At 38.5% G+C, this 26,878-nt stretch overlaps 1 protein-coding gene across 3 annotated transcripts in view; it reads left to right on the forward strand.

Annotated features, from left to right (window-relative positions):
* RAB3C (RAB3C, member RAS oncogene family) overlaps positions 1 to 26,878 on the forward strand; it is a 342,644-nt gene that overhangs the window by 42,759 nt on the left and 273,007 nt on the right. Inside the window, exons 3-6 of one of the 3 annotated variants that reach the window (XM_057306971.1) lie at positions 15,570 to 15,784; positions 16,523 to 16,739; positions 19,245 to 19,533; positions 22,071 to 22,178. Coding sequence is in view for 1 of the 3 variants with exons in the window: in XM_057306969.1 (XP_057162952.1) it covers positions 15,782 to 15,784 (3 nt within the window). In the remaining 2 variants the exon portion in view is untranslated. The remainder of the gene's footprint in view (positions 1 to 15,569; positions 15,785 to 16,522; positions 16,740 to 19,244; positions 19,534 to 22,070; positions 22,179 to 26,878) is intronic. The other 2 variants (XM_057306972.1, XM_057306969.1) reach the window with 2 other exon arrangements.

Below are 26,878 nucleotides of genomic sequence, written 5' to 3' on the forward strand. Positions count from 1 at the left end.
AGTGAGCGCTCTGTTAGTGGACACATTTTATTTGTTATTTCACTAACTCTAAGTCCTCATTTCTTGTGTCGATATTATTATTGGCATTATTTTGTCTCCTGGTGTCTTCCCCCAGCCATAATGTATTTTTAGATAATCGCTTAGCTAGCACTTCATACTTCACTGTCTTGTTATATTTCTGTCATTATGCTCTGACCCAGTCTGTTAGCATTATTATAAACACATGTATTCCTTATTACAATTTTATTGTTATCAGTGGTGCTATCTAGGAGCTTCACTTTCTGGCCATAAGGGGCTAACTGGAGGTAGTTCGTTCTCCTCATAAAGAACGTTGATTTATTATTTATTATCCTGAAACAGTGATGATTTCCTTCTCTACCTGGCCTTGTGTGTGGCCACTGACACCGACTACCTGTTGAACTCCCTTTCCATCTGATTTTTATATTGGATCATTTGGAATGCTCATTCCTTCATTGTTTTGGCATAGATTCCATATTTTTCCCAGAACTTCTTGGCTTTCTCCAGACTTCTTTTCTTTATTCTTTTCCCTATGCACAGATGGAAGCAAGAGCATATCTATTTTTTATAAACAGACATAGAGCAGCTATATAAAAATACAGAAAACTGAACACCTTTATATATAGTAGTGTTAAAAAACAAAAATTCAACTGAGTAGATGTGAAGATCTCATTGGCTTTATTAAGCAATTCATAAATTGGACACCATCCCAGCTAGCAAGTAGAGGGGAGCTCCAAGGAGTTGGACCAAATGGAAGGTTTTTATAGGAAGGAGGGTGGGGCAAGGAAGTTATTATCAACAAAGGAAAAGAAAGGATTATTCCAGGCAAGGTTACCTTCCCCTAGGGGGAAGGGTAGAGAGTCTCATTAGATAGATCACCTCATCTTCCTTTTTGGGAATGTTTAGGGCCCATGTGACAGATTACCTCATTGGTGCTGACCAGAAAATCCCTGACTGACCAGCTAAGGCTACACTTCTGGGGAGAGGTTGAAACTGCAGTTAAGTTAGGTATTAAGCCCCTGTTTGGTAACTTGGCCTCCGTGGCTCCTTTCCAAAACAGGCGGGCCTGTTTTGTTTTCTTTTTTTTAACAGTAGTAACTTTTTTGTGTGTGTTAAAGTCATTGTAAATTTAAACATACTCTATTATATTCACCCTTTTTTTGCACTGCTAGTATTTTTAAAAATATTTATGCAAACTGTTCTCTGTGGAATGGTATTAGGAACTCACTGCTTTACACAGCAAACATTGTTCAAATTAACACAGTAATTATTATTTTTGTTGTTGTTGTTTAAAGTTCAAATGATCACAACCTTACTGATGAAACACTTTTGTGCAGTTTTGTCCTTTCAGCACTGCCTGCTTCTTGGTAAAAATTGGACATATTCTGATATTTCTCTCTCCTAAGACGTGAAATTCATTGCTTTCTGCAATACCCCTTGCCTCTTACTTGAGGACAATATGAGAATAAAAAATCTCGTTGCTAGGATTGCACAAGAGTGTTGGGGGTGGGCAAAAATGTTCCTTCTGCGTTCGATCCATTTTCATTAGTAACAGAGGTAAAATATATGTGTGTGTCTATGTGTGTGTGTGTGTATATAGGTACACACATGTATATATATACACACATTTTAAGGCGTGAATTCACTCTGATTTTTGTAATTTAATCATATGAAATTTCATCAGTGACTAAGACTTCCTTTACGTGAACAGAAACGATATTTTTTTAAAAAAGTGTATTTATTTGAGAGAGAAAGAGTAATCAAAAGAGAGCACAAGCCAAGGGGAGAGGCAGAGAGGGAGGGAGAGGCAGACTCCCTGCTGAGCACCCCAGAAAGCTTCAAATCTATACAAAAGAAGGGAAAAAAAGGATAATGAACTCTATGAACCCATCACCTAGTTTCCATACATTTTTTTAAAGATAATTTAAGCATATGGCCACTCCTGTTTAAACTGACTTTTAACCCCAACCTCCTTGCCCATCATACCTGTCACTCCCCATCTCTGCTGCTTGCCTCTCTGTGACCTCCAGAATCACTGACAGAAAATAGAGAACTCAGAAAGACAAGAATGAGTATGGTGGTTTGGATGCAACTAGAAACTGGCTGAACCAGACTCCCTGCCTTGCAGTAAGCTTATACCATTGGGGCACCTGGGTGGCTCAGTTAGTTGAGTAACTGACTCTTGGTTTCTTTTCAGGGTCCTGAGATAGAGCCCCAAGTTTGGGCTCCCCACTCAGTACAGAGTCTGCTTGGGATTCTCTCTCTCCCTCTCCCTCTGCCCCTTCCCCACCCCCACTGCATGTGCTCTCTCGCTCTCTCAAATCAATCAGTCAGTCAGTCTTCAAAAAAAAATAATAAAAGCTTATACCATAGTATTGAGATAATGAAAAAAGATTTGAAGAAAACTGTAAGGGACTCAGGACATATTTTATCACCAAAAACATTTTGTCCAAAACTGTAGGTGTTTAGGTAGATTTTAGAGATTTTCCTAATGATTTAGAAGTGTCTTGACATAGAGAACTATTACTGCACTGTTGACAACCCTTTGAGAAGATATTACTAACTCTGCTTTATGTAGATGAGAAAACTGAGGTGTAGCAAGGTTAAACAATTGAGAAGGATCAGGGCCAGCACTTAAATTCAGGTGTGTTTGGTTTCAAAGCTCATGCCCTTAATTAACCAGTGAAGTTGCTTTCTCTCGCTGTACCAAGAAGAGTTTGTGTGAGGTTTTTTGTTTGTTTGTTTGTTTGTCTGTTTTTTGGTAGGTGATCACTTGAAAAACCAGAACAGGCATCTGGGAGAAGACTTGCGATTCCCTCCTAATGGAACCTTGTAGTAAATGCAGAAGCGAGAGTAAGCCGCATGCAGGTGGTGGAGAGAAAACCACTGAGTTGTAGTTCATTTTGAAAAGTGAAACAAATGTATAAGAAACTAATCAGGATAATGGCACAGCCGCATCAACTTTTAGCAAGGCTTTTTTTTTTTTTTTTTTTTTTTACATTATATCAATTGTGGGTTTTTACATTAAATATTTAAATGGTGTGTTCTAACCACATTTTCATTATATTGATGACCTCAATCCATTTTCCAACCAGTCTAGCAAAGTTTAGGCTCAGCCAAATGCACTGACTCTGTAGCTAATGATCTGTACATTTCAACTGGGGCAAGAAAAATCCCTTTACCTTTCGCCTCCCCTTTACTTCTTCCTTCCCCAGTTTGCTCCCTGTCAAGTTGCCAAGAGATGTTCAAATGCCACAACTGGCTGTTTGAGGTCCTCTCAAATGTAGATTTTCTCTCTTGGTGACAAGAGAACACATTAATTTGTACAAAGAAGTTGGCATTTGGTCTAGAAGCGAGAGATGGGAAAGATACCAAGGAAAAGGTGCCAAGACAGGGAGAGAGGGAGGAATAAGATGAGCCATGCTAAATGGGAATATAAAATTGTTTCCATCATTTTATAATTTCGCCCAAGATATTTTGGCACGGCAGTAAAATAGCACACTTTCACTCTTCTTTCAAGCCTTAAAGCTACTAAAGGTCACTTTTTAGGTAGGAAACAGAGTACCCAGAAAGGAGGAGGAAAGACACAACAAGCACGGAGCTAGAAAATTACTAAGCATATGGTGGATAAATGAAGATTCTTAGAGGAAGAACAGACAACTTTTTTTTTTTTTTTGAGAGAGAGAAAAAAAGAGCGAGCATGAGCAGGGGGAGGGGCAGAGAGAGAGGGAGAGGGAGAGAGAGAGACTCTCCAGCCCACTTGGCGCTGAGCGCAAGCACTACAGGGGATTCAGTCTCAGGATCCTGAGAAGTAACCCTGAGATCATGACCTGAGCAGAAATCAAGTCAGACGCTTAACCAATTGAGCCACTAATGGTGCCCTGAACAGACAACTTTTATAATTAAGTGATGCCATTAGCTCAATTAAAAGAAATGTGGAGGATTTTAAGAATCTGTCTGAAAGGAACTATGAAAACATTTCTAGTTCCAGCAGAAAGCATAGAAAGCAATTAATAAATTAATTAAGAGTGCTTCACATATGACTTAACAATTTTATTCTGAGAAGATGTTAATGGAGATTCTCTACCATGTGAAGACTTTTTAAAATTCCTGTTATAATATTGCCTCCTGAGGGCTTTGCATTATCATTACTTGCTTGGTGTCTGAAGTGTAAAAGAGAATATTCTGAGATGTGGTAGGTAAAAATCCACTATCACTTAACATGGGAGTTCACTTTGTGATATTCAAGTAAATCTAAAACTAGCAATAAGAATTTTTAAAATATGAATTCTATAGAACTGTTAAAATTATAGATGTTAAAATTAGTGTAATTTGAAAGAATACTATCAACAAGTTACAGCATCTGTTATGAAGAAAGCATGCTTTGAATCTGCTGGCACTATATTTCCTACTGAACACATCAAGTAATGAGTTTGTCAAGTTTAAAAGCCTGAGTTGTGTGTTAAAATGTCATTCAATGATACTTTGGCTCTGAAAGAAGTATTTGACTTTTAAGCAGTATTCTGTAGCAAATTCAGATTTTTGGAACTTCAGCTTTATAGCAAAGACAGCTTGTGAACATTACTGTTCACTTTTGAGTTCATATTCCCCTAGGGAGGTAAATAGATAATATTCAGAGGTGAATAAAGGTGCTATAGACATTCACATACAGGTCTTCCTATGGGCATATGTTTTCATTTACCTTCAGCAAACATCTAGGAGTGAGAGTGTTGAGTCTTAGAGTAAATAGATATTTAACTTTATAGGAAGCTGCCTGATGATTTTCAATGGTAGCTGCACCCTTGTGCATTCCTGCAGGGCGTGAGTTCTAGCTGCTCTTCAGCCCCCCCCCCCCCCCCCCATTTGGGATGGAGTCTTTTCATTGTATCCATTCTGGGAGGTGACTTGTTACTCTAATTTGCATTTCTTGAGTGACTCTCAGTGTTGAAAAACTTTTCATATGCTTATTAGTCATCCATATATTTTCTCTAGTGAAGTATTTCTTTACACTTCTTGCCATTTCTTAGTGGGATTTTTATCTTTTTTTTTTTTTTTTTTTTTGAGTTGTAAGAGTATTTTATATCATCTGGATACATGCCCTATACCAGGTTTATTCCAATTCTTTTCTCCAACCCTGTGGCTTGTCTTCAAAGGCTCAGCTTTTCTTTCTGTATAAAAAATTACGAACTGTGTTCCACAGAGCATCAGAATTCTGCAGAACCACCTGGAACTGCTGCGGTGAGTAAGGCACTGACAAGTTCTGCTATCTATCTATTTAATATTTTTAATGTTGAGGTACTGCATTACATTTTGCTTTAGCAAAACATTTTAAATTATCACTACAGCATAGCAGGTTGTGGTAATGTTTAAGTAGTAGTTTCAACTACAATCTGATTTTCCAAACTTTTATTAAAGCAGTGATGTGAGCCTGTAGGCAGTATACATAATGGGGTTGTCTTAAGACCTTAGGGGTCTTTTGACATTCTTAGGTTTCATGGTGTCCCCACAGTATTCTAAACATTTAAAAACTACCCAGATATCACATGAAATATATTTACATTTTTACATTCACTTGTTTCTTTATGTTAGTATGGGTTCACAGATATTTATTTTATACTTTGGGTTATAATCTAATGCTATTTATTTTATTTCTCAAATTGTCTTAGTTTTGGCCACTTGGAGCTCTTTAAGTTGACTCCTGTGTCCCTAAACATATTTTTCTCATTAAAAAAATCGAAATGGATCTTATAATTTTGCCTTTTGAAATTATTTGGATACAGATAATGCATTTAATTGACATTTGGCTATAATTCTCAGCAATAATGAGGTATATTCAAGAATTCTTGCAAAGTGAAGAATTCTTACAAATTATTTTCAAATGTAATAAAAGTTTTGTGATGATTAATAGTAATAAGTAAATGTAAATTATATTTAGTTAGCACTTACTAATTCTGACTTTGAGTTTTATTTCGTGCACTTTAGAGTCAATACTTCCTTTTTGGGTTGTGTGTCTAAGGTCCTGGTTCCTGGAACAGCTCACAAGACCTAAACTCTGTACCTCAAGAAAAGCGTGCAGGAGGAAATAATCCATTCCTTGTAAATGCTTATGCCATGGAAGTGTCAGGGTAGCACCAGTAACTTCCCAGGTGTCTGCATTAAGATGGTACTTCTGCTGCTGTTTGCTCCTGTCTTCTGTTCTCTTTTTCCCACATAGCGGCAAGGCTGAGCAGAAGAAAGTAACAGCTGTGATTAACATCAGATTCAGGAAAGAGAAAAGGGAATAAGTTGTAATGGAAGAGCCCACATAGTTACCACAGGAAATAGGCATCTGGGGGCAGGGGTATTACAACTAGAAATGAAAAGGCACTCACTCCACCAATGGGTTCCTGGAAGTGTTAGCTGAGCAGATTCCAAGAGCTAAGAGGTCTCACACCCACAGTGGATAAAAGCAGTAACTGCTAGTTCCCTCCTCTCATATACCCAGCTAGTAGCATGAAAACAGACAGAAACAATAGCAGATGAATACCCAGTAGGAACTGACTTTGGTAACACAAGTCTCTCATGTCACAGATTTCAACAGCCTAATGTAATACAGCATCTTGTTACATACCACTCACAACAATTAAAAGAGAGAGAGATTTATAAAAGTACAGATTTCTTTCTTCCATTCTAAAAGGTTTGGATTCAGTTTGGGAAGCATCCCAGAAATCAGTACTTTTAAGTCTCCCAGGGACTTTTAGTAAGCAGTCAAATATTTAGGCTGATTTTCCGTCTGTGTTACAACATTTTATATGGAATTTGAATCACATGTGGGAATTGGTGAGTCTCTTGGATTGAATATGATTTGTTGTTCATTGGAAGGGTACATGCTAAGAATTTGCTGCTTACTTTGGATGAATAAAAGGGTAAAGGAACCAGGACCTTAAATTCTAAGCTCATGCATTATGGGCAGGACTGGGTTATATAATTTGCAGGGTTCTGTGGCAAAGGAAAATGCAGAGACTTGTTCAAAAATGATTGTGCATTTTAAGGGAGCAGAAGCAGAACATTAAATCTAGTGTGGGGACCCTTCAAAGCATGCAGCCCTGCGTGACTGCATGGGTGACGCAGCCGTGCATTGCCCGGCCATGGGATTAAGACTCTGGTAAAATGCATTTTATGAAAGAAGTCTTCAGCTTCAAAAATAGAACTGCTGGCAGAATTAAGGTTAGACTTAATCATTTAGCAGAAATAGGGTAAAATGCTGAGCATTATCATTAGCTAAGCATTTTCTTCTGTAGTAATGCAATATCTATCAGGGTGGAGCGCCTGGGCGGCTCAATCGTTTAAGCGTCTGCCTTTGGCTCAGGTCATGATCCCAGGGTCCTGGGACTGAGCCCGGATCATCATGGAGCTCCTTGCTCACCGGAGAACCTGCTTCTCCCTCTGCCTGCTGCTCTCCCTGCTTGTGTTCTCTCTCTCTCTGTGTCAAATAAATAAATGAAATCTTTAAAAAAAAGATTTGAAGCTTTCCATTATGTGTAATATATCCATAGGCATGTATGCATACATATGCATATGCATGCACATGTGTGTATATGTACAAGAAAGATAGAAATGGACTGCGCCTACATGTCAACAAAGGGGAGAAATGGAAAAAATCGGGTGATAATCATTAGTAAATATTAATTTTTTTCCTTGCCCAAGTTCTGCATTGATTAAGGAAGTCAGAAGAGCCAGAAAAATGGAAAACAAAGTTATTTATTTATTATATATTGCTTATATTATTTATTATTTAATTTATTATATTATCTATTACTGATATTGGTCAGTTTGGAGTGCACTTGCTAATGCTGCATCCGTAGTCTGGAAGGTTTACTGCGAGCCACAAGCACACCTGGATATTCACATCCTTTCCTTTTGGGAGTTGTCCTTGTACAACATTGGGCTGGAGCAAAGTAAAGTGTGTGTGTCTCTGAGAGCAACTGTGTCATAAAAGAAGAAAGGGAAGGAAAGGACCATGGACATTCACGCCCAGTTCCTCTTTCCAGGCTCACCAATATCTCTGGAAAAGTGAGCAAGAGGGTGGCAGAGAAAAGCTAAGAAATGTCCCACACGGAAGGGAGTAGTATGAGTGGGATATAAGGGTGCCTTCTTAAATGACCACTGGAACATTTTGCTTGGGAAGTCAATCACTATAGACTAATAAACTCTTTGTAGTTCTACCCATCAGTTTTTGTTATTAAGATTAGATTCTTTGTTTATTATGCCTCTGTCTGAAGACTCTTCTTTTGACCCCATCCAAAGTAGCTTGAGTCTTGAGGTTTTGCTTAACATCATGAAGATAGAATATGGAAGAATTATGGCCTAAAAGTAGAAGGTGCCCCCAAAATACATTTTCTTGGGCCCGGTTAGAAGCTGGATTTAATTATTGGTTCGGGCAGATTCATTTGATGCTTCAGAGGAAGATTGTTCTTTTACATTGATTGTGGTTCTTGGGAGAGTGCTTAAAATTCCAATAGATATTTCTGGCATGCAGATTTGCCCAGCTATCATCATTTTAGCATATATTTTCAAAATTACTGATCATTTTGACATTTGCCTTTAATATGCTCCCCCAAAGATTCGGCAGGTATGGTTAGGAATTGAGGAATACGCTTTTTCTTCACAGACATGCTTGGCCATTTTATGACTGTTTTGTCCTGTGATACTGCATTGGCTTCTAATATCCACCATTGTCACATCAAGAAATATTACCTTCCTTCAAACTCTTATAGACCTATATTTGTACCTCTTTTGTGGCATTTATTCCATAGCTTGTCTTTTCTTTACTGGCGACTGTTCTTGCCAATCCTGCAAAAAGGTAAGTTCCCAGAGAGCTGGGAATATAGCTACGTCAGCTCCTTTTTATCACGGCACCTTGGTATAGAGTATTTGATAAATGTTTTCCGAATGGACAAATAATCACATGGCAAAAGACAAATAGAATTTCCTGGTTTTTTTTTTTTTTTTAAACATTCCAGATTGTTTGTTGTGCTTTTCTCTTCCTCTTATTCTTTCCTACATGCATCTTTCTGTGATCAAAAGTCCTCTGCCTTTGCATATTCTTTTCTGATATATTCTTTATTGACTAGTATGTGATTCCCTTCCATCTACTTCTATATTCCCTAATCTCCAGATTTTCTAGGCTTAAAATATAACAACCAAAAGATGAGAACATTGGGCAGAGAAAATAGACTGAGTTAAAATCCTCTTTGGATTTCTTAAAAACACTTGCTTTACCAAAAAGAATAACATGCTAAGTATTTTTTAATCAAATACTATAAAAGAGCATGTAGTATAAAGACAAATATTACGGCCCCAAATGTTACTAGCCCCATTACCACCCTCTCCTCTTGCAATCACTTTTGATGGTTTTTAGATCTTTTTGTAAATAACTACTGTATTTCTGCATAGGAGATTTACACCACAATTCATTGGTCTTCATATGATTGGTGAGGTGTTATCCCACTTGGGCTGACACTCATATCATCTTCTCTGTGCCTTTCACACATAGATGTATTTTCTATTGATTACAACTGGAACATTAAATAACATGCTTTAACCTTTATTTCATCACCTATAAATGGTTTCTCTCTCTCTGTCTCTTTTTTAAATTTATTTATTTGACAGAGAGCACAAGCAGGCAGAGTAGCAGGGAGAGGGAGAAGCAGGTGCCCCACCAAGCAAGGAGCCCGATAAGGGGCTTGATCCCAGGACCCTGGAATAATGACCTGAGCTGAAGGCAGTTGCTTAACCAATGCCAATTTAGGTGTCCCTGAATGGTTTCTCTTAACATTTTTAAAATTAAGTACCTGCTATGGACTGATCATTTTTGGCCCCCACCCCGCACCCAAATTTATATGTTGAAACTTAATCCCCAAATGTGATGGTAGGTGGAGACTTTAGGAGGAGATTAGGCATGCAGGTAGGGCCGTCACGAATGGGATAAGTATTTAAAAGATGCCCCAGAGAGCTCCTTCACTCCTGCTGCCAAGTGAGGACATGGCAAGAGATGGCTGTCTATGAATCAGAAAGCAGGTCCTCACCAGACACAGAATCTGCCGATTTCCCAGCTTCCAGAACCGTGAGAGAACATTTCTGTTGTTTATAAACTACTTAGTCTATGGTATTCTGTAATAGTAGCCCAAATGGATTAAAATAGCCCCTACTGCACCATCATTTGGGCACCTTTGTTCAGTGCACAAACTCTACAACCATACACTGAGCCCTGACTTTATCCTTCCTTTCCTCCTGTCTGTTTTCATTTCCCACTATTATCAAATGTACTTTACTTTCAACCTTTTACATTCTATTTTGTAATGTAATTACATGTACTTTGTATGTAGGTTGAATACTATGCCTGTATATTATTCTTTGTAGAAAAAAGTTATGATTACACTTCCTTTCATTGTATAGCTTTTTAAAAGGTATTTATTTATTTATTTATTTATTTATTTATTTATTTAGAAAGAGTGCAAGCGGGGGCGGGGGGTGGGGGGAAGGGCAGAGGGAGAGGGAGGGAGAGAATCCCAAGCAGACTGTGCACTGAGCGCAGAGCCTGATGTGGGGCTCAATCTCAACTACCCTGAGATGATGACCTGAGCTGAAATCAAGAGTTAGATGCTTAACTGACTGAGCCATCCAGGTGCCCTGCTTTTTCTTTTTCTAAAATTGCCATTTCTCCTTTTTATTCTCTTCCTCTCTCTCTCTCTGTCCCTCATCTGCCCCTCTCCCTCTCCCTGTCTCTCTCTCTCTCTCTCTGTTTCTCCCTCCCCCTTATTTGGAACATTCCTTCCCTCACTTGAAGCTAGACTATTTAATCTTGGCATCTTCTGCATGTAGGGATTTTCTAATTATTTTCTTGGGTTGAGTCCTGACCTCACTGTCTTCTAGCATCCAGTAGGTAGATGAGATGTTGATTCTTAGATTCTTGTCATTTTTTTTCCTGTCTTGCTCCGTCATCATACTCTACCATCAGTAGAAATTTTGACATGTTCTCTTTCTCTTTATTGCTCTAACAGTTCACAATGGTTGCCTAGACATTGTTCTTTTCAAAATCAGGTTTTATGGTATTCTAGTAAGCTTTTTCCATATGAAATCTTGTATCTTCTTTCAGCTTGGAAACTTACCTTTTAAAATATATTTGCTGATTTCTTCACCTCCATTTTCTCTTGTTCTTTCTTTCTGAAACTAAGGCAGAGATTAAATTGTTTGGTTGCAGGTCTTGCTTTATGTTTATCTTCACATTCTTGGCTTCTTTTATTTAGATACTGTAATAGGTTATAGAACAAAACAGTGTGGATTCAGATCTTGCCTCCCCAACTTATTATCCGTGTGATTGCATAGGAATTTCTGAACCTTTCTTGCTTACATTTCCTCATCTATAGGATGGATAATAGTGGTATCTACTTGTAAGGTTGTTTTGAGGACGAAATGACTTAATTCATTAGCACAGTAGCCATTACACAGACTAAATATTTTTAAAATTTAGGTATTCTTTTTGGCAATTGCATAGCAGCTAAGTTCATTAGACTCTAGAGCTAGACTGAATGGGTTTAATCCCAATTCATTAGCTAACTGACCTTGGACAAGTTGCCTAGTCTTTGTATCCTTCAACCATAGAAAAGGGCCTTATACCATTACATACGTCATAGGCGTGTATTAATTAAAATGCTTAGGATAGAGTTCCTCGCTATTTGGAAGAGTTCCTTGACTTCGGCTTTCAAAGGGAGAATAACTTTTATATTTTGTCAATCATGTTTTTAATATCCAAGACCAGTTTCATGTTCTCTCATAGTTTCTTTTTCATAGCAGCCTGTTTATGGTTTGTGGATACACTATCATCTTAATTAATTTGACATTTTATTCCCAGAATAATCTTAATTTTTTTCTACTTGATCTTCAAAATGTGTTTATGTTCTTCTTTTGTTTTCATTTAGAAGTCTTTCCTAAAAGGCCTGGTGAACGTCAATAGGCTACAGTTGACCGTCGAATAACAGTGTTTTGAACTATGTGGGTCCATTTATACATGAATACTTTTCGATAAATGCAACATAGTGCTCTAAATGTATCTTCTCTTCCTTATGATTTTCCAAATAACATTTTCTTTTCTCTCGATTATTTTATTGTAATAATACAGTATATATTATGCATAACATGCAAAATGTGTTACTTGATTGTTTGTGTTATTAATAAGGTTTCCAATCAACGGTTAGGGAGCATCAAAACTTATATATGTATTTCTGACTTTATGGGGCATCAGTGCCCTAACCCCTGTGTGGTTCAAGAGTCAACTGTATTTTATATTTATATGAACAAGGTCATATAAAGTCTAACTTGGGCATTTGTGAACTAAGTGGTACAGTTAATGGTTCCTATTGCTTTCGCGGGGGGGGGGGGTAGGTAAGAAGTTGATCATTATGTTGGATGGCCCCTAAATTCGAGGAATCAGTGAGCTGTGCTTTGGTGTGACAATATTCAGACTGGCTTCCCTGATTGTCCCAGACAGTTTTTCTTTAGGGAAGAGCCCTTATGTTTCAGGGATAAACCCTCAGGGACAAATGCTTGTCTTCTCGCCGTCAGGTCTAGTGGGGTAGGGAAGTCAGCTCTTCTGTGTTAAGACTTTCTATTAATTTCCCTTTTTTCACTCCCTCCGTTTGGCCCTGAGTGTGAAGGCTTGCAGAGACTCCACTGAGCAGATTGTCTGCTTCTTCGGCAGCTGCACATATAGCATGAATTCTGGGCGTGGCCTCCTCCCACTTAGCCTGAATAGTAAACATCATCTTTAACCTTCTTCCTTCCAGAATCTTAGTGGAATTTCTTTTCTACTGATAGTCTCTCTCCCATTCTGTTTGTTGTTACAGGCAAATACATTTTTTATTCCTCCCTACAGATTTAATGTGCATTTGTGAGGGAGAAGAGATAAATACAGATGCCCAGTCAGCCATCTTTAATGGCCACTGTTGGAGATGCCTCAGCCTCATTTCGACACATTTTGGTTTTAATGACTTAGTCCCACATCACTGTCAGATATAAAGTGTGATATATGAAGAGGGCTATTTAACTATAAAGGCATTTTTCCTGAGTTTATAAATACTGAGGAGTATGGTGGCCCCTCTCTGCCTCTTGATACCTATAGCTCATGCCTTCCGTGTGTCAGGAGGCTCTCCCTTGTTGCATGTATACTTTATTCAGTCTCCTTTTGATTATCATAGTATTCCCAACAAGATATAACTTGGGGAATATTGGTAATATGCACATTTTACTGTTGGTTGACATTATTTCTCCTCTTCCTTCCCCAGAGCCCTATCTATTCTCTTATGCCAGTGACATGGGCTAGCTAACAAGGAACTTTCTAGAAGCACCATTCCACACAAGGAACAGAGCTAGCTCTGAGAAACTCATTTGATTTTTTATAATTCTCCTACTGGGGAAAAATGCTTTGGATATTCTTTCTGTGTGATGCCTAGGAAATAGAGTGGAGAACAGGATAGACATGGTTTCCTTCATCTTATATCTTAGTTCTGTAGGATTCTCATTAGTCTAAAGCAATCTTGTTCTTATCAGCTTTTCTGACTTGAGCATCCATCTGCGGAGTGTACTTCCGATCCTGCCTAATATTCTGAAGGGACATAGGAGTCAGTGAGAACCACACAGGAGAAAGCTTGGATGAACTTTGCTGCTCCCCGCCAAAGACTATGTTACTCCCTCTCTTCTGTTTTCTTAGGGGCTCTCTGAGTATGTGTGTGTGTGTTGGGTGGGGGAGGATGTTGACGGAAGGTAAGACTACTGTGTAACCAAACGTATTTAAAAGTTTTTTTTTTTCCCCACGTACTCAGCATTTTAAGTTGTACACGAGAGAAAAGCAGAATTACATTTCCTGGAACACTGTACATTAATCACCTCTCTTATTTTCATCAGGGACCCACTTATGGTACTAACTGAATAACACATACAGTCAAGAAGTACCACTATCATTGTTTTTCTGTTACAGATCCCACTTACCTTTTAGTTGTTCCAAATCTCCCTAACTATTACAAAAAGAGGGCAGCCTTAGAACTGTCACATTTTAGATTCTGGGCATAAAACTCTTTAGATGACATAGCAGTTTCTTTCTTTCTTTCTTTTTTTTTTTCCTCCTAATGAGACTGACGGCCACTAGAGGCCCTCCAAGTCCAGAGCTCAGCAATGGAACTGGAATGTTAAACAGCTCTCCGCAGCATCACCAGAGAGGTAACTGTGGGGTGAGGAGTCCCTCTGAAAGCACAGATCTGCCAGTCATGCCCACAGCTGGCATATCAAACACCTGCAGTCCGTTCCACAGCCTGTGTAGGTTTCTCTTCTGAAAGTACCGTGTCAGGCCAACAGTTGTTTCTGGGTTCATCCACTCACTTTTTATTCCTTTCTAGAACGTTTTTCTTACAATTATTGTGCTTCAAAACAGACTCTCCATGCTTAGCATCTTCTGCGAGGGAGTTCACAGACTGGCAAAGATGATCCTAATTCCTTATTCAGCAGAGGCTCCACAGAAGATGCTTCCTTCTAACCATGAATAGTAATGCCCAGCATTTGATTCTCTGAATCAGACAGGCGATGGGTTGAGAAACCTCCACATTCTGTCTCGCTGCTATTTGGGTCTTTAGAGGTCTTGTTATGACAGTCTAGAACAGAACTTAATGGTCTGTCTTGTGCTCCACACAGGCTCTAATAAGAGTAAGAGACATTTTTGCATCTGCTTGATCCTTCTGTGTTTGGGAGCCAAACAACCTACTAAACAGGCCAGCGCCGGCATAACTGTGAACTAGAACATCTTCAACCCAAATCTTCCAGGCCAGTAATAAGGAGGGTTACAGACCTCATCACTGCTTACTTGGGTAACTTGCCATTACCATTTGGATAAATCCAGTCTTCTTTATCATCTTATTCAAGTTCCCCACTGTTCTCCCAGTGTATCCCCATTGTTATCAACATTTTTTTCTAGTACATTTTTCCACTTTTCTTTTTATGATCTTTCATCCAAAGTTCATCTTTGCTAATGACTCACCTGCTTGACATTCTCTTAACAGTTTTCTGCAACAAGGGCTCAAGTTAGTTCCGGGAAGTTCAGTATTAAGCAAATTCCACGAGTCTCTCTTAGAGTGGGAGTGACCCTGAGCCCCTTGGTCCTTGAGAGAGATTCTATTCTTAACCTATTTCCCTAGTGAGGCTATAAGAGCCGCACAACATGGCAAACACGCTTGCCTTCTAGGGTCTTGGACTGACATATTAGGTCAGGTTATTTGTCCTTTGAGGGGTACCCTAGAGTTTCAGTGAGCCTGGAAACATTTCACCTTGTCTTATCACAGTGGGACTGAATGGTATAGCACATAAATGTTACTGTTAAGAAATTCCATTATTAGCAGTTTATTTTAGCTTCCCTAAAATGGCACGCAGTTGTATCCCAAGAAGGGAGACTATGATAGATAACTCATTTGCCATTAATTAGAAATATTGATTCTATGATTTAACACATTGTTCATTTTCTGTTTTAGGTTTGCCTAAGTCGCTTGAAAGAATAATCTGTTCAGAGCTCTTCAAGAGAAGAGGGTTGTGGATTTTTAAAAATTATTTTGGTTGCTTCATAACAAAATATCGAAATACCAAGTTTCTGATCTTCACCAAATGATCCTTTTACTTACCCGAAGGAAAAAAATTGGAAGTACTTGGATCAGCTTCTTTTCTTGAACCTTCTATTTCAAATCTGATGGTAAGTTCAAAGGCAAGCAATTGTTTTTCGGATTTTGACATTGATTTGTATAGAATCAACTTCCAAACCTTCAAGAGCAACTCTTGTACATTAACTTTGACTCTTTGCTCCCTGTAATTGATTCCTTGTACCTTGATGCAGTGGACCATTGGTTACTTGCTTTCTGAGATTGTCTCTTTATTCTAGGAGTCAAGGGTTGAAACAAGCTATTCTCTACCACATTCAGACATGGTGATTCCCATACGTAGTCATATCTATTGTCACAACCCTTCCTGTTGCACTTTGAAGAGCCACGTGATAAGCCCCCCAAAATATGCTTCCTTGGCATAAGCACTTTTTAAAAAACTGCACACACAGGAGAAGCTCTCAAAACAGAGTAGGAAGGACCCTTTTGTAAGAGAAATCTGTATTTATAATGGAAATTTGCATTGGAAAGGAGCCTATGCCAGCAAGAGAGCTATGACCAGATCTTTTTCACCTGAGAGACTCCTCTGCATCTGCAGGGCAATCTCTGTTTATCAGACATTTCCTTCTCCTTCCTTCCTATGAATTGTTACCCCAGCACCTCCCAATATCTATCTTTTGTCTTTACCTGAACTGGTATTTAAGTCGGTGGCTTGGGCCACTTCATGGAGTTATTCCCTTTTCCTGGGTATCTCCCATGTATGTATACATGAGGTATGCATGCGAATAAGCTTCTCTTTGTTTTTCCCCTCCTTAATCTGTCCTTTATTACAGGGGGTCTCAGCCAAGAACTTGGTAGGGTAAAGGGAAAATTCTTTCTCCTCCTGTGCAACATTTAATGACCACTGAGAAGAACCTGGGGATGAGATTTACAATGATTAACTCTGGCTGCGGCTTCTGTGGAGTGGTAGATGTGGTTGCTGGGAAACTGAGTGGAAGGAAACTAGAGAAAAGCAAAGCTTTTACATTTGCAGACTTACCCCGTATAGAGGTAAGAGTTGTTTCCAGGGTTTGATTCTCTGTAGCTTGATTTAATTTAGTTGATTGTGAGAAAAGGCATCTGCATGTTTAATAATTGTAGCAACATTTAGTGATATTTTAGGTGATGATTTATAATCTGAGGAATTATTTAGAAATCTATACTGGGAAGGTGCGTACACACACACACACACACACACACACACACAAACTGCGAGTGCGATATCTAAAATATGTAGCTTTTGCCAGAAAGCAGGGCCATAAATCAGTAAAATGGGAGTTTCAAACATTGGCTACCCAGCATGAAAAGCCCTCATTACTAAATCTGGGATGCACTTATAAATCAAAAGAAGCCCTGAGGTGGACAATAATTTATGTAAAAATTTTGGTTTTGATTACATAAGTGATTGCTCTAATTCACTACTTCTTTAGTCTTGATAACTCAAATTTGTTATTATTTAGTTAGCATCACCATGAATTTATCAAGTGATTAGCTGAAAATCACAGATGTGATAGATCAATTTACGTATAAGGATAAGCTGCATTGTTTTAAAAGCTTCCTACCTGCCCCATGCATACACCTTTCCTCATCCCCTTAACTAGAATGCATTTAGAGCCAAGATTAAAATCACCAGAAATCATAGTTAAAAATGGTTAAAGTCATAATTTTGTATTAAATGTATTTTAACACAATAATAAGTAAATCATTTTTAAAATTATCTGCAGAGCATTAAAGCAAACAGAGGGTAAACCAACACCCCAACCCCACCTCAAGATGTTGGGATTTAATTGCTCCTGCGTGCAAGGCATAGGTAGCTATAAACACTCCACAGCTGATTCTGATTTGCCTGCAGCGTTACTAGCCCTTGACCCAGATGATTCCTTTTTCTCCAGCTCCTTTCTCTGGCAGGTCATCCTGCATACTAATGTCCTATCAGTGCCTCAAACACTGTTTTATCACATCATTCCCCTGTTCCAGTTTCTCACTTGCTCCCCATTATTGGGCCATTTTCTGCTGTTGAAACTGTAACTTCTATAAATGGGACAGGCTCCATTATACATAATAGTTAGCACTTAGTATTAATTTTAATGCTGGAGAATTATTTTAAACTTTAAAATACTGTCGCAGAGCATGATATATGAGTCTGGATTTTCAGGGTCAGAACCAGGTCCGTATTTTGTAAAATATATGGTTACCCATAGGGATGAAAAATTTCTTGCTTGGTGGATCATGTCTAGGAAACTGAAATTCCAGAATCAAGATTTTATTTTGGGGGGATGCCAACAAAGGGAAATCATACTAAGATGTAAATATCCACAAGAGGGAAATCTGGCATGGGATTGCTTTTCCTTTCTAACTGGACCATTAACTCAGAAGGAGATTTGATGGGGAATTGATAGAGAGACCTTGAGAACACGGGGCCTCTCCAGGAACCCCCAGAATGAGGAGAAGCCCATGAAAGGGAAGGAGTTACTTCACCATTTTCCAATAATTGTTCTGCTTTAAGGTGTGTGTGTGTGTGCTTCCACATTTGTGAAATATGCGTAACAGAGTGGGGGAAATATTTAAGATTACAATAGTCTTCTAAGATTAGACAGTTGTCATTTACATAGCAGCAATCCCTTAGTTCAAAATTTTGAAACTGAGCAATGAGGGAGAACTTGTCCAATTAAATATGAAAAAAATGCTATAAAGTTACAAAAATTATGTGTCATGAGAATAGTATTGGAAAATACATAGAGACGAATGGAGAGAAGGTCAGTAAATAGGCGTGCACACGTGTGGGTATATATATGCGTATAAATATTATTTAGTGATAAAGGTATGATAAATATGGCATCAAATCATGAAGCCATTAAAATAATAGTGTACATTAAATAAAGTAATGTAGAAATGCATTATTTGCATAGAAAGTTAAAGCATGAGGCTCCTGTTTTATACATAGATCAGATCGGTTGATAATTCTGGAAACACCCAATAAAACAAGAGGTTATCTCTATGTGGTGCTTTAGATGATTTAAATTTTCCCTTTTTGTTTATCTGAATTTTTAAAATCTAAGTCATACTCATGTAACTTGTACAAAAACACTTTATCATTTAAAAAAGGCAAAAACTGAAAAGGTTTCTTTTTATATCAGAAGCTTATGACTCAGAGATAATTTATTTTGATACCATTTTATAATTATTCAGGGTTTTCAAGAGCTTAGACTGCTTGTAAAAATAGAAACTCAAGGAATATAGAGTCACATCCGGGAAAAAAAAAAGGGCCCATAAAATTTCAATGAAAGATTGTATAAATGAAGTAAATACTGGGCTTGCAGAATAAAATGCACAAAGGAATTATCTTCTAGCAAAGTGGATACAGTGGGTGAAAGTTACAACACTTTTATTGAGGCATGGAAACTACAAGCTCAGTCAGAGGAACTCATTTTATCAATATTTCAACTTTAAAGTGGTCAAACTAAAGGGAAAATAAAATTATTTTTTGCCTGTCGTTCTCCCTTTACCCTTTTCCAGGGACAACCCAACAAAGATTGAAAATGTGTGGAGAATAATGTTGAGGGTGGTGGCAAACCATCCACAGGAGTGACATGACCTGAGAGCCCACACAAGAATTGAGGCAGCAATATTTTCCAGCAAGCCTGTGCTTCTATTGCTAAGGGAACTGTGTAAATCAAATAAATGCTGAACCTGTAATTCACCCAGACACAGCTCTTCCACCGGCTCGGTCAATCCAATTATCTCAGAGCAGGGGCAATGGGAAGAGTGCACGAGGACATATTAGGCAGCTTTCCACTGGCCAAAGGTAAAGAAATACACAACTCCACACTACCACCTACAGGGTGACCTCATAACTCTGGCCGCACAGAGCTTCCAGCTCCCGTCCCTCTGCCCAAACCACCTTCCCAAGACAACAGAGCAAGAGCACACTTTTCTTTAAGTTTTATACATGCTACATCTTTATTCACAGTAAAGCCCCTTTAGTGATAAACAGTAAATAACTGTTAAGGCTGTATGTCATTTGTAATTATTAACTTGTTTGATGCTCATAAGCTAAGGCGGTAAGGACTGTTATCCGCTGCATTGCCCATATAAGAAAACAAAGGCACAGGGAGATTAGGTAACTTGATCAAGATCACCCAGTTAGTATGCGACAGAGGTGGGGTACAAACAAAACCTTCTCTTTAAGCCACACAATGTGTTTTGAGAGAAAAAAAAATGACCGAATATAAGCTTAATGCAACTCACAAGGTTCCAACCCCAAAATAGGATCAAATAAGTGTCCTTCAACCTGACCAAACAGAACAGTGCTTCACCTCCTTGAGGGCAGAGAGAGAAAAGGACTAAAGAAGAATGAAGGGAGACACATCTTGAGTAATTAACAGCAAGGCCCATAGTGGATAAGCAAACTACGATATATCCATTATCCATATGATGGAATATTACTCAGCAAGAAAACGAACAAATTATGGACCCTGAAATATGGTAACATGGATGAATCTCAAGTGCATTATGCCATACACAAATGATTCTGGAATCTTTTCAATTTATATGACTTGCTGTATGATTCACATTCTGGAAAAGGCATTACCTTGAAAGAGATCACACCTGTTGCCAGGATTGGAGGTGGGGAGGGGTTAGCTCTAAGGTGCATGGGGGAGTTTTTGGGTAATGAACTCCTATATACATTTGTCATAACTATCAGAAGTATACACTAAGAAGGGTGAATTTTACCATATCTAAATTATATCTTTATTTAAAAAAAATACAGGACCCACAGCAGCCAGTACCATTTCAAAATCTCTGTTAAAAAAAGAAATCTTAGTAAGTTAATTTTGTCCTTTTTAACAGCTCTTCATTGAGCAGTTACTGCACACATACAGTGTGGTAGGGCTGAGAGAGTACCACAACAACAATAACACAAAGAACACACACGGTCCTGTCCTCAGGAAGCTCCAAGCCTGTTAGTTTAATGGTAGGAATTTTTTTTTTTAAGGTTTTATTTATTTATTTGACAGAGAGAGAGACAGCCAGCGAGAGAGGGAACACAGCAGGGGGAGTGGGAGAGGAAGAAGCAGGCTCCCAGAAGAGCAGGGAGCCCGATGCGGCGCTCGATCCCAGGACCCTGGGATCACAGCCTGAGCCAAAGGCAGACGCTTAACGACTGAGCCACCCAGGCGCCCCTAATGATAGGAATTCATTCTCTCTGAAGAAACCTGAGGACCATGAGTAGCACAAAGGATATAACTTTTTCCTTTCGGGTGTACCCCCTCAAGCCTCACAGATTTTAATAGGTATGAAATGTAAATAATATGATAGTGCCTATGTGTAAAGTACAAAGTGGGGTACTTCACACGTACCCCAGGGGTGCCCTTACTGAACAAAATAGTTCATGTGTCCATTTATTTCACAAATATTTATCGAGTGCCCACCATACAGTAGGTGCTGACGTGTGGTCATTAGCTTTATTTGTCAACTTGGCTAGGCTGTAGTCCCCAGTTCTTCAAACACTAATCCAGGTGTTGCCACAAAAGTATTTCGAAGATATGGGGTGCCTGGGTGGCACAGCGGTTAAGCGTCTGCCTTCGGCTCAGGGTGTGATCCCGGCGTTATGGGATCGAGCCCCACGTCAGGCTCCTCTGCTATGAGTCTGCTTCTTCCTCTCCCACTCCCCCTGCTGTGTTCCCTCTCTCGCTGGCTGTCTCTATCTCTGTCAAATAAATAAATAAAATCTTTAAAAAAAAAAAAAAGTATTTCGAAGATGTGTTTAAAGTCCATAATTGACTATTGTAATCACCAGATTACTCCCATGTCATCGCCATGAAACCATACAACTGGTAAGGACCAGATCTGTGCCTATCTTTTATATCCCTCTCTCCTTGGGTAGTAGTCAGGAGTTAACCAGAATCACAGAACCACAGGAGATACATATCAAGATTTTTTGCAAGGAATTGGCCTGTGTGGTTGTGGGGGCTGGATAGATGAATATCAAATCTGTAGGACTGGCATCAAGAAAGGCAGGGAGGAACTCGTGGACATGAGGTGAAGCTGTTATCCATGGGCCAAATTTCCTCTTCAGAGAAGCCAGCTCTCCTCTTAAGGCCTTTCAACTGACTCAGACCCACCTCACCTAGATTATCTAGAATAATCTCCTTTACTTACTACAATGTTATGATGGTAGAAGTACAGGGGATATATTGGAAAATATCTAGCCTAGACTTCAGAATGGGATGGATTAAGACAGTGTTCTAGATGATAGAAAGTTTAAGAGTTAAAAAATTAACTGTGAATTAAGAGAATACAGTAAGTATGTGTATATGTGTGTGTGTGTATGTTTTGCAGGAAGAATGAGACAGTATTTCAAGCAGAAGATCTAGCCTATACTAAAGTATAGAGGCAAAAGGAAATATGGCATAATGGAAGAGACTCAGTAAAGCTGGTACCTTCAAGGTAAGAGAGAAGGGCTTTGAGAATAAGCAGAAGCTAGATCATGAAGACCTTATGAGCCATGTTAAGTTGCGGGACATGGGGAAGCCATCAGAGGGTTTTAAGCATAAGGAATACTTGATTAACTTTGGATTTTGGGATGATCACTCAGGTGACAGTATGGAGAATGGATTGGGAGAAAATGGAGGTTGAGGACTAGAAACAATAATTCAAAAGACTGCTGATGGTGACATAGTCTGGGTAGAAGACAATAGAAATGGAGATATTTTAATTGGATAGCAGAAAGGACAATACTTGGTGATTGATTGGATTTGAGGAATAATGGAGATTGAAAAGTCAATGTGAAGCCAAAATTTCTGACCCGAGCAACGAAATGGATGGTGGAACCATTTCAAAGGATGGAGGACACAGGAAGGAGCAAGGGTGGAAGAGGGAAGGGCTGTTTGGTCCAGCTATATTTGAGATATCCTTGGACATAAAGATGGAGATATCCAGTAGGCAGTTGGCTAAACCAGTCTAAAGGGCGGGAAAAGATCTGGGCTCAAAATAGATTGTAGGAGACATTGTTAGATCAATGGAGACTGCAGTTGTGGGTGTGGATGAGATGGCCTAGGATAGTAGAGAGGGTAGGAAAGAGACCAGGATATAACCCAGAGCAACCCTCACATATCCAGTGTGGGAAAGGAGGAGAGCCTTCACAATAGCAGACACTGGTTTTCTAACCAGGTTAAAAACGTGACTTACATAATAAACTTCTGTAGGATTATTTTTCTCCACAATTCATATGTAATGTGAAACAGGATCCAAAGATATCAAAGTATCTTTCAATTGTAGATGTGCTCCTTTTCTCTACCAGTGTGGTCTGGCTAGCATGAGCTTTATAGTTTGAAAAGCATTTTCGCAGGCATATATCCTTTCATTTAATCCTGAAGAAAAAGTCTTACATGGTAGCTATTAGCATTCTTCCTGTTTTACATACAAGGACATTGAGCCTCGATTCAATAACTTGTCCAACATTAAAATTTTCTTTTTCGTTTTAACGTTTTTCTTTGAAAGTCATATGTAAGATTACTTTATTCCTGCATCTTCTCAGTTGTTTCTTCCTTATATTTACCCCCCCCCCCACCTTTTTTTCCTACTTGATGAGATTTAGCTTTACATTCAGTTCTGGTTTTTGTCCAGCTCTAGTCTAGTGATAACCACCTTGCTAGAGTCAATGCACACATGGACAGTTGTGCTATTGGCTTTGTCATGCTGTAATCATTCAGTGTAGATGACATATTTCTCCCTGTAAACCTGGGCTGTTTTGCAAATTTGCTCCCTGTTAGAGTGTCCTCATGCAACTCAGATCCATCCCAGGGCCTCTGACCATCGGTCCCATCAATATAGCTCTTTACAGGAACATAATATCAAAACAGCCCTGGGGCTATGGCTGACCCTATATTACAGACAGGAAAATAAAGGCTTACAGAAGCCAAGAGGCTCATCAACATTTCTTACTCTGAAAATGGAGTAGCTAAACTTGTTCATATCTTTGGGTGCTGTAGAATTAGCTTTCAGTATCTGCTTCCTCTTTGTAAATAGCGACTTAGTAAATCTTGATGGTCTGTGACTTTAGATTTATCTTTGTTTCTGTGTATTGGTTTGTCTGTGTATGAAATCGGGCCTCTGACCATCCACAGCAAGTTTCATGATTTTTCTAGGAACTAACCTTTTGCCAGAAGGTATATAGTTCTTTATAAAAACAGGGTAATAAAAAAAATGTGAATCCTAGTGATTACATTTCTGCTTTAGTTTCAGACTCTCTTGGTGCCATAAAATAAAATTAAAATATGGGGATATTATTTTGTAACCTGTAAGTGTCTATAAATACTAAATTTTATCACCAGGACTATAATAATCAGTTATAAGGGAATTAATGAGAAACATCAGTGTAAGTCTGTGATTAATGTAACAACATTGAAAGACCCTTGAAATTTCTTCTATATAAATTTATAAATCATAGGAAGAATTCAGGTATAAATGTTTCCTTAGACTACCCTCATCCATAGAAGTACACAATATAATTAAAAATAGCATATCCTTCTACCTAAAAGTATCTTGAAAATCAGCAACTTTATCATTGTGGCAGTGACTTGTCCATAGCAAATAATCTCATGAAAAGCTCATATCCTTCTCCTTTTATTAATGATAACAATCAGAGTTTTATTTCAGGTGGACAAGGCCATCTTGCCACATGGTAAATCACCCTGCTTAAAAGTCCTCGATGAGCAATATATATATTTTTTCATCCAGATGAATTCAATTAATCCAGAATAGTTCCAGCAGCAGTGAAAACAGTATGCAGATTTAGGATTGGATATAGAAGGCTGATACTGTTTGGGAAAGAGCCTCAGGGCCTTGGTGAATGCTCACAGTTAAGAGTGACTCCTTTTTTATTAATTAATTAATATTTATTTGATAGAAAGAGAGTGCTCATGCAAAAGACAGCTGGGGGAGGGCCAGAGGAAGAGGGAGAGAGAGAGAATTCTAAGCAGGCTCCATGCTCAGTACAGAGCCTGATGGAGCCTGACACTGGGCTTCATCTCACAACCCTGAGATTATTACCTGAGCCAAAATCAAGAGTTGGACACTTAATCAACTAAGCCACCCAGGTGCCCCAGGAGTTACTCCTTTTTAATGGTAACATTTATTTCTATAAGGTTCTAACTGCTTGGTTCCCATAGAAACTCAAGTGCTGGAGTAATGACCCAGGGCATGACCCTGTATTTCCTGGGATGGCTGTTAGGCGCAACATAAATCATTGCTCCTTTCACAAAACTGGCTTCCAATGTAGGGTTTTCTATTTGGTTGATAGGTGCTCTAGGCAATTCGCTTTACCTTTGGTTTTGTTTCCTCATCTATAACGTGAGGATTATAACAATAAAGATTGTATCACAGTTGCTACAAAGATGTAAGGAATTACTACTCTATTACTTTACTTTTTCTTCAAAAATTTTATGGTACCACACATTTCAATTTGAAAGGAATTGAATCAATGTTACAGAATTATAAAAGGATAAGTATCTTATTTGGACATAAGAAACATAACGTAAAAGAGAAACCTGTGTGTTCTTTGAAAAACTGTCATCTTAGTATACCTGAAACTAATATAACACTGTTCATTAACAATACTGGAATTAAAATAAAAAACTTAAAAAACAAAACAACAACAAAAACTATAAAGTCACTCAAGAGTAAAAAAAAATTGTGAACCTAGTGAATCTCAGAAGATAGTAACTTTGAAAATCAAATAAGTAGTTTCATCCTTTAAAATTCATATCCCATGTTATATTCTATTTTCATTATCTTTCCAATTGATATTTTTCTTAATTCAAAATTTATGCTGTAAAAGTTAGGATGGAGATTTTTGGATAGGAAAACTCTTCAGGATTTGATTTCTCTCTCTTTTTTTTTTTTTAGATTTATTTATTTATTTATTATTAGAGAGAGAGCACAAGCAGGAGGGGCAGAGGGAGAGGGAGAGAGAGAATCTGAAGCAGACTCCGTGCTGAATGTGGAGCCCAATGCATGGCTCGATCTCATGACGCTGAGATCACGACCTGAGCCAAAACCAAGAGTTGGACGCTCAACCAACCAAACCACCTAGGTGCCTCACGATTTGGTTTCTCAGTATGCACCTAATGAGGACACCTGGCAATTTGTGTACTAGTTTGGGAGTAATTTTTTTTTTTTTTAATTAAGGAACTCAGAAATTTTGTAGTTACAAAACCAAATACCAAACCTACCTCTTTGATGTTATAGGGAATTACCCAAGAATTTCAAAAACTATCTTGCAGGCCGTTTCTGGGAATACTTATTCACACACATGGCAGACGTGTGGCATGATGAATAAGTATGTAAGTCTAGGGTCATACACCTGAATTTTAACCCTTACATTTTTGCTTTTGAAAAAAAGCAAGCTTCCTGAACTTCTCATGACTTGATTTATTTATTTATTTTTTCATCTACAAACAAAGATCATCCTAATGTATCTACTTGGTGAGTTTTAATGTGAGGAGATAATGATAAAATAGCCCATGTAAAAAGCTTAGTAAGCTCCTGAAAAGCCAGCTGTTGCATGCGCTAGTAGACTTCTGCCTCCAAAGAATGACTTAGGATTGCCTTTGTCTGATTTGTGCCTGTGATCCATGAGAATGAGACAACACACAGGTTAGGAGTTTAAGCTGCAATCACTCACAAGCATATAAAACATAAAACTCATAGGGGGAGTTTTTTGTGTATCAGTATCCCTGCTGTTCCAGAAAATCATTTGAGCTGCCTGAGTTAAGCTTAATAATCATTTTGTGGATTCCAAGCTAATGAAAGAGCTCAGTAGCTGCCATTCTCCTGGCTCTGAGTGTTAGACTGGAGAGTACTCCCGACATTATATATTCCATCCAACTCATTTCCTGAATAAGAAAATCAATTCTTCAAAATCTTGTATGATTTTTGTCTTTGTTCTATCACCTACTAGCCCCCCCCCCTTTTTTACAGGGAAACCAAGGAACCCAGTAAAGAATAATGGAGTAAATTGAACTGAAATTCAGTTCCCTTGGGTTCAATTCAAATAGTGCTAAAGTACCTGGGTATGAATGTTATGTTCCAACCGAGTATCTCCTCTGAGGGATGGAGGTAATTTCTCCCTTAAGTAGCTTCTGGGA

The sequence above is a fragment of the Ursus arctos genome, unplaced genomic scaffold (assembly GCF_023065955.2).
Source record: "Ursus arctos isolate Adak ecotype North America unplaced genomic scaffold, UrsArc2.0 scaffold_5, whole genome shotgun sequence".
NCBI lineage: Eukaryota > Metazoa > Chordata > Mammalia > Carnivora > Ursidae > Ursus > Ursus arctos.